We start from the raw sequence: 14385 nt of genomic DNA on the forward strand, positions 1-14385 counted from the left end.
TTCTTTACTTGAAATGAATTTCAAAAAAGCTGATACCACGCATCTACCAGTTTTTGTTGTTGTTGTTTGTTTGCTTGCTTGTTTTCATAAGGAGTTAATGGAATGATTGACTCTCCGTGCATTTTCTTCCTCACCCTCAGAGTTAGTTCTCAGGAATAACAGTCCATTTCTTGCTAAAGCCCACACAAACGTGGAATGTGGAGGTGGTTCTGAGGACAGCTATTCAAAGCGAGGGTGAACTCCATCCTACAGCTGGTGGGAACCCAGTGGCAGACATTCATTGCCCACAAGGGAAAGCATTCCTTATCTATTTAAAGATAATTTATTTATTCAGTTCTGAACAGCACAGTACCTGAGTGAAGATGACCAATCTTTCTGAAATAAAAGGAAAATATATGAGAAAAATAATTTGCACACTGATGCAGCAAGACAGAAGTCTGAACTTCTATTATTATTGGTATAATACGTACTTGAACATCTGATCCTGTCATAAAACTAATCTTCTCTTGTACTTTGCAGACCAAGTTATTTAAAGGCAAATCATAGCAACCCCGGTAGGTAAATTGCCCAGTGCTATGTGTCATCGAGTATCACCTCCCATTTAGTTTTCTATAAAAGCCATTAGCTAGCAATGATCACACTGATAAGCCAGCTTACTGTATCCTTTCCTTCCTTACAGAAATAAGCAGAGCCTCATGGACCAACTGGGGAGATTCACTCAATTGGATGCTAAAGGTATGTAACTTTGACATATTAGAATGCCTTACCAAAAGTGTTACATTTCAGTATTTTCAGGATTGACAAACAGAATGAGAAAAGTTGTCTCCTCTTGTAACCTTGTCCAAAAATAGCAGTATTGTACATTTTTCAAGATATAAAGAAGAAGGGAGAGATGAAAAACAGCATGCAGAGATAATGTTACACTTAGGACGTGAGGGAAACTCTCTAGTTACACGTCCTGCATTTAGAATAAAGCAGAGCTTTAACTAGGCAATGACTTTTCTGAATGATGCCATACTTGAATGATTTTTAGATTAAGTCAAAAAGGAAATCCTAAATCTATCTGGACTAACTAAGCTTTGCATAGACAGAAGTCACATGTAACAACCTCCCTGAAATCACTCCTGCCAGGTAAGGGCTCTGGCTGAAGTTGAGCTATCTTTCACAAAGCTGTTCCTTTTTAACAAGTTCATTAATGAAAATCTAATCACAATTCACCATTGGGAATGTAAAAATAAAAGTGTTATACTTTATTTCTGTTGTACAAGAGCTTAGCTTCCAGTTCTTTTATATCTTTGTCACCCACTAGGTCAAAAGAACTTATTATTATTACTTATCAGTTTCCTATACAAGTAGTGATTAACTTACTGAAGTTAAACAAACAAACAAACTTATTTATGTTAACACTAAGTTGAATATAAAGATACTGTGAATTTCTGATTTTTTTTAGGCAAACTTAAAATAGCATGCCCCTGGACATGTGTCCCTGGGTTATATATACGGGGAACTCATTTCTCCTTTAAAAACATTGGACTGGGAAATCAGGTTCATTTAACTAACCATCGTGGTTCTTGGAGTTTCTTCAGTAATCAGTGTTTTCTGAGGCAAAGCACCTACAGCCCATCCTGAACGTATGGTCTACCCTGCTTGTTCTTAGATGCATGTTCCATACTTGCCTACACTGAAATGTGGTTTGCTCCTGAACCTGTATTTCTCTCTTACTTATTTCCTTTCTTATCCATCCTTTAACCCTTGGATCCTTTATTAAAATTGGTTTTATCCACATATTTGACCTTTTTTTTTTTTTTTAAATCATAGTGCCTGCATTAAATGTACTTTGTATTGCTACCAAAAGAACATGTCTCTCTCAAGACCTTATTGTCTGATTGTCTAAGGTCTAATGTATGCCTAAGGTCGTCTCTGTCTGTCTAGCACCAGCTTGGATACTCTAACTCATCTAGGCATAGCTAGTTCAACTGTGTTGGATACACAGCCTTAGCCCAGATACACAGCACCTAATTTTATACAGCATAAGATGAAGGGCTAATCACTTATAATATTGCACTCATTGACATTATATTGGTGTATTACTTTACCATTCATTAACTGAAACCTGGAATAACCATTCTGCTATAGCAATAAGAAAAGGTGTTAGAAAGAAACATCTAGCTTGCAAAAGAAATAATCTGAGAAGCCATTGCTGAAATCATTTAGTAACATTATGAAATCATTTTAAGTCATTGAAGTAACTGCTCATTTTATGAGATCCAGACTGAGACCAAAGATGAATGATTAAAGAAAAATTGCATCTTCAGATCCTGAAAACAGTTGCCAGCATCTATATCAGTTTTATAAAATTTGTTCTACCTGTACTTCTTGGACCAACATTATAGTCTGCACAGAAGACATAGTTCCTAATCATTTCCCCTTTATTACAATGTGAAGTACAAAAGCAGCCATGGCTGAACACCTTTGCAAAGGGATCTAACGGTCATTAATGCTAGAATAAAAACTTCTGAGCAGTTTTCCAGCAGAAGTAGCTGTTTGATGATTAAAAGAGTTAGAGTAAATCATACTACTATTGATCAAAGTTATCATGTGAATCATTAAATATATTATATTTCCTTTAGGAAACATTTTGAAATCCAAAACCACCTGGCATTTAATTATCACAGTCTGCACATAGGACAAAAAAATCCCAGAGTGCTGATGTGGTTGTGATTGCAATGGCAGATCAATCTCGCATCCCTTTGTTCCTCTGCCCAACTGTAACAGCCTCTAGAAAATCAGTCTGATAAAGTGTCTATGTTCATCCTACAAAACATGCCATACCATAAAGTTTACTCATATAAACTTAAGGAAAATAGTAGATTTCCCTTTAAATCCGTAACCTTTCAAATTTTGCCCAGAGTTTCAATAACAGAATAGTAAAAGCCTGAAAAATATGTAATTCCCTTTTTACTTTATTTCTTATAGCAAGCAGGAAGGACCAGGACTTCAATAGGCTGTTACTGTAATAATCAGATGCTTAGCTTTTTACAGCAGTTTCAGAGCATCCTGTGGTTTTAGATTACTGAGGTATGTCAAAAAAACAATCTTTTCCACAGAGGTGGAACTCCTCATTTATATTAATATGTTTAAGAATATGTATCCATAAAATATTGCAAGGTATAGTCTGTTGTCACTCAGAGAAGAGAGAACTGAGTTAATCTAACACACAAGACTTCGAGGGCTCTAGACCATTCTTAGAAGGAAGCTCACTAATCAAAGAGAGAATTTACAGCTCTTAAAGATGCTTTCGAGTACCAGAATTACAGTTTCCTTTCCAAAGTGAGATTTAAATGCTAATTTTTTAAAAATGTTTTCATTTTGTTCAATATTAAGGAAAATTGGAAAAGATACGACTGTACTTAATAAAGAAACTGCAACCATGTTTGGAAGACAGAAGGAGGTATCACCAGGAGTTTGCCTCATCCACTTCATTTCATGGAGTGCACAATATTGTCCGAAGGCGGAGCAGGACACACAGAGGGCTGTGGCTACTAGTGGTCACAGGCTGTCTTGGCATCGTCATTTGGCAAATCTGCAGTCGCTTTACCTATTACTTCAGCTGGCCAACCACAACCACAGTGGTAGTTCAGTACGTGGAAAACGTCAAATTCCCTGCTGTGACTTTTTGCAACTTGAACAGGTAAAAGCTGTGATTGTTGTTCACTCTTGAGAGGCAACAGGAGTTTTCTGGCTAACATAAAGAAGTTGGGATCCACAGATTATTTGAACAAATCACATAAAACAAAGTCAAAAAACATGGCTCCAAGGGGTCTGTCTGCCACACCACTACATGAGATTCAACTGAGGAGAAACATGAGAATCAGGGGAGGTTGTCTTTAATCTTTCCCCTTCTTCAGATGAGGAACTGCACCACAGATTTTTAAGATTCAAAAAGAAAGGGGGAGTATAAAATCCTCTCTGGCATTATTCTTTATGTGTTGCCATAAACCATGAGTGTTCCTTCTATAGTGTAACTAAGGCACAGTCAGTCATACCCAAGTTAAAAATAAAACACATTTGCTAATAGGTTTGAACAAAACCTCATGCAAATGTAGGAACCTTAGTCAAAGCAGTTATTTTTCCTCAGAGGCACTCAGTGCCTTTATGGTTCAAGCTGATGTCAGTGGGAGTTGTAGGAGGAAAGCATTTGGCATGTTTGAAAGTCACATCTAAGCAGAAACTTCACTACAGGTTTCGACAGTTGAAGATACCAGCCAGGATTCAGATACAACCATTTTAAAAATAATGCAGTAAAACTACTGCCTGATTTTTTTAGAGCAAATATGTAATTTAACAACTGTTTTAGTAATGAAGAAATCTTAGCATTCTTGGGAAAACAATGTAAGTTTTGAGATCTTCTACCTCTTGTTGGCAGAATCAACCAGAAGTCCAAGTCTCAGATACCTGAAGCCTTCCCACCTCACTATTTTTCATTCCCATTGCCCTCTGTAAAGCCATTTTGGGTTATTCTGTAGAACATACACACTGTACTCTACCCGCAGTGTATTATAAAAACCTCTCACTTCATGCATCTATAGTGGCAACACATTGTGAGCAAACAGCTCCTGAGCACAGCAGTTATCTGCCTAAGAGGCAGTTTGCTGCCAAATCCATCTGTTGTTCATGCCATGCTTACTCTTTCCTCCTGTTTTTAGTGACAGTTTTCTTTGCTGGTGGAACGAAGAGGCACAGCTCTACCTCTGCCTTTATTTTTTGACTCAAATTCAGTTGAAGAGCTGTTCCTACTGATCTTTCTTAAGCTTGTGTATTAAGATCTATTATACAAATACATTGATGTGTTTTGTAAAATAGGATTATGTAAAATAGCGATTCTAAAGAACACGGTATTGCTGTTCTCTTTGGTTTTATTCTCTTTTCAGTATTTTGAGATTAAATTTACCATAACAGTTCTCTGAACCCTTTATTTACTTCAGTAAAGGTCTTCAGTGCTGTACATCAGGAAAGCACCTCCAACACCTTACCATATTTTTTCAATTTTCAAGTGGATTCTAGGAGTAAGGGTCACCCTTGGTTCATGCCACTGTGTCACCAACTACAGGCTTCATGAGAAGGTAGCGCCTTAGCAACACAGGTACATGAGATGCACTTAGTGATCAATTTTCTAAAGGATGGAATACAGCTTTCTTTTTTTCTTGCCCCCCCCCCCCCCAAAAAAAAAAAGGAACATCTCCTTCCAGCTATTTTCCTCATGTAAATGCAATTGTCCAGCTTTTCTTCAGCTCTAGAATTCTGGCAGTTTGGCTTATGCAGATGACCATTCTTATTTATTAAATAACCACACACAACAGAAGCATTTCTAGAATAACCCTGGAAAGAGGTCCCTTTCCTGCTTTCTTGTTTGGAAAATAACCTTTTCCTAGAAATGGAGACTGTATCATTTATCCATGGAACAGAGATCACAGTGTAAGTGCAAGCATGGTGGACAAGACAATACAGTTAGCAAGCAGGCGATAAACCACATCATGGGTTTGGTGAGAGCATTGAGATCAGTCCTGTAACGCCACAGAACTCCAAGCTATTCCTTTTCCTTCCCACTGACAGGTTTCAAGCTCATGCAGTGAGCAACCTCCAAGTCATTTTTCTCCTTTGGAACATTGTTTCTGGAGTTGTCCAAAAATTCGCTATGGAAGATAAATATTCTCAAGAGATAAATGAGTTCCTTCTTGGAAACCAGAACTTCAGCATTAAAGAGTTTACAAGGAAAAATGGGTTTTATCTAAACCACAGCACATTGCTAGAATGTGAATTCTTTGGAAAGGCATGTCACCCAGAGGTAAATATTTTTCCTTTTATTACATCAGAAGCATGGAGGGGATGGGGATGTATTCTTACCACTCAACTTCAGACACCTGGTTTTGCCACCTACTCCCCCTGCCTTCCCTTCACAGTTGGTCAATGGAGAGAAAACATCCTGCTCTAAATCACCCTGAGGATCACCCCAGCTCTCCCAGTGACCACAGAGGCAGCCTGCTGGCCTCCCCGAGCTGTAACATGGAATTTCAGTTTAAATTGCTCTCCGCCTAGTCCCAGGTCTGCATAGACAGCAGGCTTTGAAAAGTGTCCTGCCTCCAGGCTTCATCCAGCAACCTTTCCCATAAATGGCCTATAACCAACATCAGTATGAATGGAGGTTTTTTGCATGACATGGTTGCATGGTTGCACTCAACTGATGTAGTTAGTTCTGCAGCAGCAACAAAAGAATATGATCCTCTTATTTGTGTCTCAGTTCTGCCATACAACAACTCCCAACTTCAACAGAATATGTGAACAGATAAATCAGTCCTATATTCTTGCAGGTTAGCCTTATTATTCATACTGCCTTGGGGACTGGGGCGGTGGGGGTGGGGACACTAAACCAAAAAACACTAGCCCATCTCTTACATTGTGATTCACTAATGAAATTTTAAGTGATTTTTCTTTTATTTTACACTTCCCTATTTTCATTTATTTAAGGATTTTGAACATGTTTTCACTGAATACGGAAACTGCTTTACTTTTAATTACAATGGTCTTCCAGCAAGAAGTGTGAGTTTGTCTGGAAGAGGCTTACGTTTACTTTTTGATGTCCAGCAGGTACAGATATACCAATGACTATATACAACCAATCATATAATAATTCATATATTTCATTTGTTCATTTTACACAAACCTTCAGAATTCCATGCACAGAATTATTTTTCAAGAACTATTCCTGAGTAAAAGTGTATTTTGAAGGAAAGATCCAAAACTGGTTTAAAAATTTTGAATGACTATTGACTGTGCCCCCAAACCAAATGGTGTAGAAAGTTGCAGGCGAGCATATATACATACATATACACGATTCACCTACAACTGAAAAATATTATCAGACAAATAATTATATAGAAGCAATTCAGGATAACATCTCTATCTCGGTAAAAGACCCACTAGGAAAGGTCACATGGTGCCGACTTCTAAGTAGTACTGAATTTTTGTTTCAGCAGCATCTTAAGCGCCTCTTGTCAGCAAGGATCTTGTCTTTGCACTGTAAAGACCTTATTAGGATTGGTTTTGTTCTACACAAAACACAGAAAGTTCAGGGAATCTCAGGGAATATCACCTTATGAGATCAGGGAAGAAAACTAAAACCTAGAATGATAAAAGTTAGACATTCACTTTTATTCTCTAGTAGCTACAGGGGAGAGGAGTGACAGGTTCTCAAGAGAGTAACGGAAAGCTTGCTGAAACATGGAGCACTTGCAAGCAGAAGTGAATTTCCAAGTTATTGAAAAAGGTTCATCTACGCCTTCTTGCTTTTGAAAGAGGGAGAGGACATAAGGAAGAAAACAAAACAAATCAAAAAAAAAAACACACTAAAATTTAGAGTAACTGCAGGGAAACCTACAAAGTTAATAAAGAAAATTCGAGTCAGCTTAGTTCTACATATTCCTGTAAATTGCTTAAGGTGTAACAAGAGACTTAAGACCAAATAATAATAAAAAAGCAGCACCATTTTAAATATAGCTAAAACTTCAGAGCATAAGAAAAGCCAAGACTATTTAAAATACTTCTTTTTGTATCAGGAGCAATTCACTGATGATCCCGCCCTTGGTTATACTGACGCTGGTATCACTTTTGTTATCCATTCACCCAAAGAGGTTCCACGCTTTGATGGTTTAGGCTTATTAACACCAGTCGGCATGCATGCACAGGTCGCAATCCGCCAGCTGAAGGTAAGCACCCTTGTCTATCAGGTAGAAATATTAGCCTGTATCATCGCTAATCTCTTCCGAGGCATGGCAATGAATTACACGCTTTTGCAATTATTTAATATTTATCATACCACAGCGAGTCCTAAGAATAACACTTCAACCAGCTATATAAAAAACCTACCAACAAACCCATTTTTTTTTCCTGGATTCTGCCTAATCTCTTTTTACTCAAGTTAACCTCTCAGTCTCACTGACATAACGATACAAAAATAGTGCAGTAGCCGCCCATCAATATGTTCTATCACAGCTAACGTTGTATCAGATTCCTGATAGCCCTTTCCTGATACAACCAGAGAAGACTACCCCTCTGCACTGGGCTGTCTGATCAGGTCCTGGTCTTGCTATGTGAGAGTGGAGATGATTTTATAATTCTAAAAGCACAAATGGTAATCCCCTCCTATTAAATCACAATATTACTGCTTATGTCTTAAACAGGTTTCCTTTAGCACTGTAAAATGTGATAAAGTAATATCTAAATTAAAAGAGAAATTTATGTATTCTGTTATTATTACTTTACAGTCAATTATCCAAGAATACCCATGGGGAGAGTGCAAGCCTGATATAAAGCTTCAGTACCAGAATATTTATAGTACTAATGGCTGTTTGCAGGAATGCAAGGCCCGGTACATACAGGACTGGTGTGGCTGTTTGCCTTTCATTCTCCCAGGTATTTCTTAGGACTACCATATATTCTCTTTAATGACTATCTTGCTAGGAGAACTAACTCAATATTGAATGGCAAAGGAGACAGGGTACATTTTTCTGGGATATTTACAACTGTGATTATTTAATTTACTTAAATCTATTTTTTTTTTTAATTCAGAGAAAAGCAGCAAGATATTTGGTCAACTCTAGACTTAGCATCTGTCCATTAGCTATTTTTAGGATACACACCAAAAATCTTGAAAAAGATTATTCCTCAGGGCTGTGAGACAAATTGGTATCTGAGTAATCCTCCGTGAAGTTTGAAACCTTTGCTGGAACATGTAGGTTGTAATCATAAATTCCACCTACCCACTTTGTTTTGTATTTCCACCATGAAAACAAAAATTCCTTAGCAAGGTAATACGAAGAGTGAGCCACAGCCTTAAAGGCAGCTCCAGCTGGAACGCCTAATAATAACGTTCAGTCCTCCAGTGAGCCTCTTGGTTTGGTCTATTGTCTTCTACTGCTATGTACCCCTCGTGGCGTAACTGCACTGTGCCCTACTGAATTGTTTTCTCAGTTGTATAAAGAGAAGCACAAAGTGGTATCTGGGCTTTGATGACATTATTTTTCAGTTTAACACAAATAGAACTAAGGACTAGATCATTGATTTGAACTCCTAAAGTTACTTGTTTATTTTTAAGGTAATGGAACTGAATGTGATTTGCTGAAGTTTTACAACTGTGTTTATCCTGCAGTCTGTAAGTAGTAATTTCATATTCATATTTTCTAAGCCAATTCCAAATAGCAGAAGATATCTATCAGTTAAAATACTGAAATTAGTAATGAAATGGTGTACATCCCAGTTCATTTAAGACTCTGAAAATAGAGATCAGACACAGTAATAAAAAGCTTGGTAACTGATGAAAAAATTAACTCTAAATCACTGGACTTCAAGATCCTATAACTAAAAAAAAAATAATAAAAATAAAAATGAAATGAATCATACTTTCAAAATGCTTCAAATACAATTCTTTTTCATGAGTAAATAACTTACACACAGTAGGTATGAAATTCTTAAGTCACTACAGCAGACTTCCTGGAAAATACTGTGAGCGATAATCTGAGAAGTAACTTCTCATGGATTTTGGAAAGCCTCCTTTTTAATGCTCATGGATTCTGCTGTGTGTTGTGACTCTCTCTTCCCAAAGGAATGGATGATTAAAGAACCTTGTAGATTAAGAAGTTCATTTCTGGAGGAAGAGAGTGCTTCAAATTGTCACCTAACAGGCTGAGATACTTCCTCTCCCCCAGCATGCAAATGTGAGAAGCCCACGTGAAGAGGGAAGGCACAGCAACTGCCACCACACCAGGGCAAACAGAGCACCAGAGGCAGGAGGTTACAGTACTCACCTCAGAGCAGAGGCCTTTAGGTTAGGGTTTATGCTTCAGGAGGTATTTATGACTTACCATTTTTTCTACATTGATTTTCTGCAGCTTTTCCACATTCCCATAATGATTTCTTTTTGTTAGAGCCTTGTCAGAGGAATGGCCTCCCAGAGCAGCCACACCTGCAGATTTTTTTTTGACAACTGTTTGGTATTTGAGGAAACAGAAGGATCCCTCTCAGCTGACTTAAGCCCCAAAGTCAAAGGTCAGGGGCTGTGGTGTTAAGTGAGCTCAGTTTAGCAAAACTTTTACAAAGTTATCAGATGACATTAAATAACCACTGACGCTGCTCTGGAACCTACTCCTGTGCATTGAAGTGAGCTAGGCAAATGTCAAGACCAAGGATTATAAACCTAAATATGCAACCAGAAGGCTAACACAGAACATGGGCAGCCAACCTTCTGTTGTCCTCTTGACAAATCATGGATGAGAAAGAGTAAGCACAAAGTACTAATGAAGGTGAAAAGACTTGCATGTGCTGAATTTCAGAAGGGGAGCATAGAAAGGGGAAATAAAAGCCAAAATTTCAGCCTTTAATACTGTGCTCCAGCTACCTAATTGCCTTTTAGAAATACATGTTTCTTCCTTCAAACTCGTATGTACCAACCTTTCTACAGATAATTAAAGTCTTTATTGAAGTCATTTTATAAGGTTAAAAAAAACAACACTGTGTGTTGTTTTAGAAACATGCAAGTTCTTTTTCCTGAAATTTCAGATGATATAGAGATAAAAGGATTGTGTACAGTAGGAACTCATAATTCCACTTGCCCTGCCCCTTGTGAAGAAATGGAATATCCTACCACTGTCACCTATTCAAGTTTTGGAGGAGAAAAAGCCATAAAATACATTTCTGCAAAACTGAAGAAAAGCCCAGAATACATCAGGTAATCTTACTTAATGCTTTGTCTAATAAGGAAATAATCCATTACATCTAAGTGTGTGAACAGAGTGTATGATGTAAATGTGACCTTTTAAAAATATACTCTGTAGTGTGTGGTATTTAAAATGTTGTCTGTGAGGTAACCAATCTTTTCTAAGAGATTAGTTAGGCTTTATACATGTTCATGTAGGTCTAAACTATACTTAGATACATCTAAGACCTGTGGATACCATAAAATAGATACCTCAGTTGGAAAGTAATGTTCTGTGCTACCTCTTGTGTCATTTTTAATCACTCTTTGCAATTAGGTATAAAGAAAGAGCAGGGTTATCAAGCCTATTCACAACCCACATGGGCAATCCACCCAACAAAGAAGACAGATTTTTCACAACTGAAGTCAGTGAACAACCCAAATAAATGCTAGGTAAAGTTCTCCTTTCTCTCAACACATTACCAAAAAAAGCTTCAAAAGCTCTGAAGAGCTAGGTTTTATTGTGTCAAAAATGTCACAAGTTTAAAATTCTTTTCTATTGTTAGTAAAATCTATTACAAAATATATTTAGAAAATATTTGATGAAATATTCTCTTAAGGTAGCAAAATAAGATGGTTCTAGTTGTGTGACTGAAAATGCTACCTACCAAGCAACAATAACAACAACAAAGTAGGGCTATACTCAAGGAATTATGTTAGAAATGTATGTCAAGGAAATTATGTTAGAAATTAAGTTATGCACAAAGCTGTGTTTTTCAGTAGTAGCACTGAGCTCACACAATCTGAAAACCTTTAAATTTGTGGCAGAAATATCATATATACTTATGATTTAATAAAGCATGCATACCTTACACTTACAATATAATAAATTTATGCTGAATTTCCTTGAAAATGCATGCATTATATATCCAATAGAATGATTTCCATAACGGTCTGCTAGAAAGATACTTCTCAAAGAGCATTCAATACAGTTTTGTAGTCCAAATTACCTCTTACTCACAGAGGTAGATGTTACTTGTACACATAAGTATCAATACAAATGCTACATGAACCAATAATATTCATGGATTCAAATAAATTTATAAAGAAGTGTAGAAAATCGGGCTAATGAATTATCTGTGACTATTCCATTGTTTCAGTGACTTCAGTTTTCTCACTCTTGAAACCATCAGTCTGCAAATGCTTCCATATATTTATACATGAACAGGAACTATATGAGGATTATGAAAATTAAACCTATTATTATATGCAAAAGATAATCCTTTGAGAACATTTTATCTTTGTTGATTATTTTATTGTATGTAAACATCATGCACAGCCCAGCAATTATTTAATTAGGCAAGAGAAAATACAGAACATTCTCCTGTTACCAAGCCTTAACCAATAGGAATCCTGCCCATGTATTAAAAAGTACATATTCTGAACTGTAAAACATAGACACTGATTAATTTCTGAAAATTTAAGAAGGGAAAAGCTAACTATTTACTACCTTATTGGATAGAACAACTAGGTACCCTATGGCAATTGTAGGAGGTCTTATAGTAAAAGCCATTAAAGGAAGATTATTTTTATTACCCAGTGTTACCTACATTTTAGAATTATCACCTAAAGAAATGGAAGTCATTTTGTATAACCAATACTGTATTTTCAGTGAATATCAAATTAATAAGCTCATTATCATTTTCAACCTCAAAATCTGTAGCTTTGAATAATAAACACTACTTTTATTCTTAAAGGATATGGCATTATTTATGCAATCACTTTTTGTGTCTGTTTTATTCCTCTGCTGTTATGTTTATCTTCTATTTAGCAGCTACGCTGACTCTTTCTGTAGTCACGATATCACAAAGATGAGCTCTTTATTCTTGCTGAATCATTCCACAGATCCTGCTCCACCAAAGATTTGCCTGCTCTTCCACTTTTGCAGCAGGCAAGTAAGCTATTAACAGAGGGTAGAACTAAAGATCTGAGCATAGGACAAGGGCTTTCTGCACAAATACTGTCACTGAGATCATCAGGATTAAATATGCACTTGCACATAAACGAGAGGCTATATTAGACTACATTTCCAAGCACTGTATCTGCTGTAGTTGAGGATGCTTGACACTTCCACTTAAGCTTCTCTCTACGACCCTTTAGGATTTTATCTCAATAGTGCTGAGTTGTTCTTTTAACATAGCCTGGAGATCAACTTCTCTAATGATATGCTTTTATAACTATCGCTATTACAAAATACTGTTTTTCAGTCACCTAATTTTTATACCTCTTAGTGGATTGCTCTTTAAAAGATACATCACTCTCCATGAAGGCAGTTCATACTGATGGATGTTGGTAAAAATGAACAGCACTCCTGGCTGTCTCAAGTAATACTGTATGTGCTTATCATTAGGCAGAACCTTGTGCTTATTGACATTAAGTACCATGATCTGAACTACAAAATAACTCAGCAGCAGAAGGCCTTGTCTGTATCTGAGTTGCTTGGTAAGTGAATGCTTGACATTTATTTATAGCTCATCAATATTTAATCTGAAATTATAATAATATATATATATATAAATAGATATTTTATTCTCTCCAAAGTCATAGGCTATCTGGGTTTATAAACAAAAAGCAATGCCTTTTATATTATAATGGTAACAATCACGTTTGCTTCATGCTTGTTTTTGATATGGTCTCCTGCCATACCATTAAATGACCTGCAGTGGAGAGTAATAATTAAATTCCGCACTAATTTACAGCTACACAGCATACTGAACTGTAATCATAGGGAAGCTTCTGGGATTTAAAGGGGAGAGGGAGAACATAGGGATAATAGGCAAGAGAATGGCTGAACAGGAAAAGAAGTAGGAGACATTTTAAGCACATATTCCACTGTAGAATGTGTTGTTCTGTATTTGCTTTATTTAAATTTTTAAGCAACACATTCATCTTTTTCCCACAAACATTCTTAAGAATATTAATTCTGCTTTCTTAAAGTGATGGATTATGGATTTTGAATTTATTTAGTGCTTGAGTACTAGCAGAGTTTTGTTTGCTTGCTAGACTAAACCAAATACTTAGGATGACGTATGTTTATTTTTTTCTATTACAGCTGATGTAGGTGGCCAGCTTGGATTGTTTTGTGGTGCCAGTATGATTACACTCATAGAACTGCTTGAGTATATTTTTACTAATTTCTGTTGGATGTGCATCTTTCTTCTACTGAAAGCTCCTGAAATGCCTCAATGGAATAATCCATCCCAGAACCAACCAACACACAAGGAGAAAAATACAGGAATACAAGAATGTTAGTGGCTTGTAGACTCACAAAACTAATTGTTTCTGTTACTTTCCTGCCTTTTTAAGATGCAAAGGAGACAGTAATATCTTCCAAGGCTCCCTTCCTTTATTCTTCCTGCTTCGTTTAGCACCTAGAGCCATTTCACTGTGCTAGATAATTTTAAAGAATTAACTTTGGAAAGGCTTACTTTCTTTGTCATGTAATGAAAAATGTAATTTTTACCTAAAATTTTATTTTAAATTACCATTTTTTTAATAGTAGAGCAAGTGTTACTGACATTCCATGCAATTTTGCATTTCTGACCCAGTTTATCTTCTGTATTCTGAGTGAGAAGAAA

General features: G+C 36.5%; 1 protein-coding gene across 1 annotated transcript; it reads left to right on the top strand.

Moving 5' to 3' along the window:
* Window positions 1-261: 261 nt before the first annotated feature.
* On the top strand, window positions 262-14168 carry ASIC5 (acid sensing ion channel subunit family member 5). The gene is made up of 10 exons (XM_035324831.1): window positions 262-735; window positions 3385-3691; window positions 5614-5845; window positions 6526-6645; window positions 7614-7763; window positions 8322-8469; window positions 9152-9208; window positions 10612-10780; window positions 13158-13249; window positions 13860-14168. The coding sequence occupies exons 1-10, from the start codon at window positions 696-698 to the stop codon at window positions 14057-14059; spliced, it is 1515 nt and encodes a 504-aa protein (XP_035180722.1). The 5' UTR covers window positions 262-695; the 3' UTR covers window positions 14060-14168.
* The last annotated feature ends 217 nt before the right edge of the window (window positions 14169-14385 follow it).

This window comes from Oxyura jamaicensis, chromosome 4 (genome assembly GCF_011077185.1).
Source record: "Oxyura jamaicensis isolate SHBP4307 breed ruddy duck chromosome 4, BPBGC_Ojam_1.0, whole genome shotgun sequence".
Lineage (NCBI taxonomy): Eukaryota > Metazoa > Chordata > Aves > Anseriformes > Anatidae > Oxyura > Oxyura jamaicensis.

Coding starts and splice junctions, on each gene's coding strand:
- ASIC5 (XM_035324831.1), top strand. CDS start 696: ATGGACCAACTGGGGAGATTCACTCAATTGGATGCTAAAG. Junction 7,764..8,321: donor TCGCAATCCGCCAGCTGAAG/GTAAGCACCCTT, acceptor ATTACTTTACAG/TCAATTATCCAAGAATACCC. Junction 9,209..10,611: donor CTGTGTTTATCCTGCAGTCT/GTAAGTAGTAAT, acceptor CTGAAATTTCAG/ATGATATAGAGATAAAAGGA.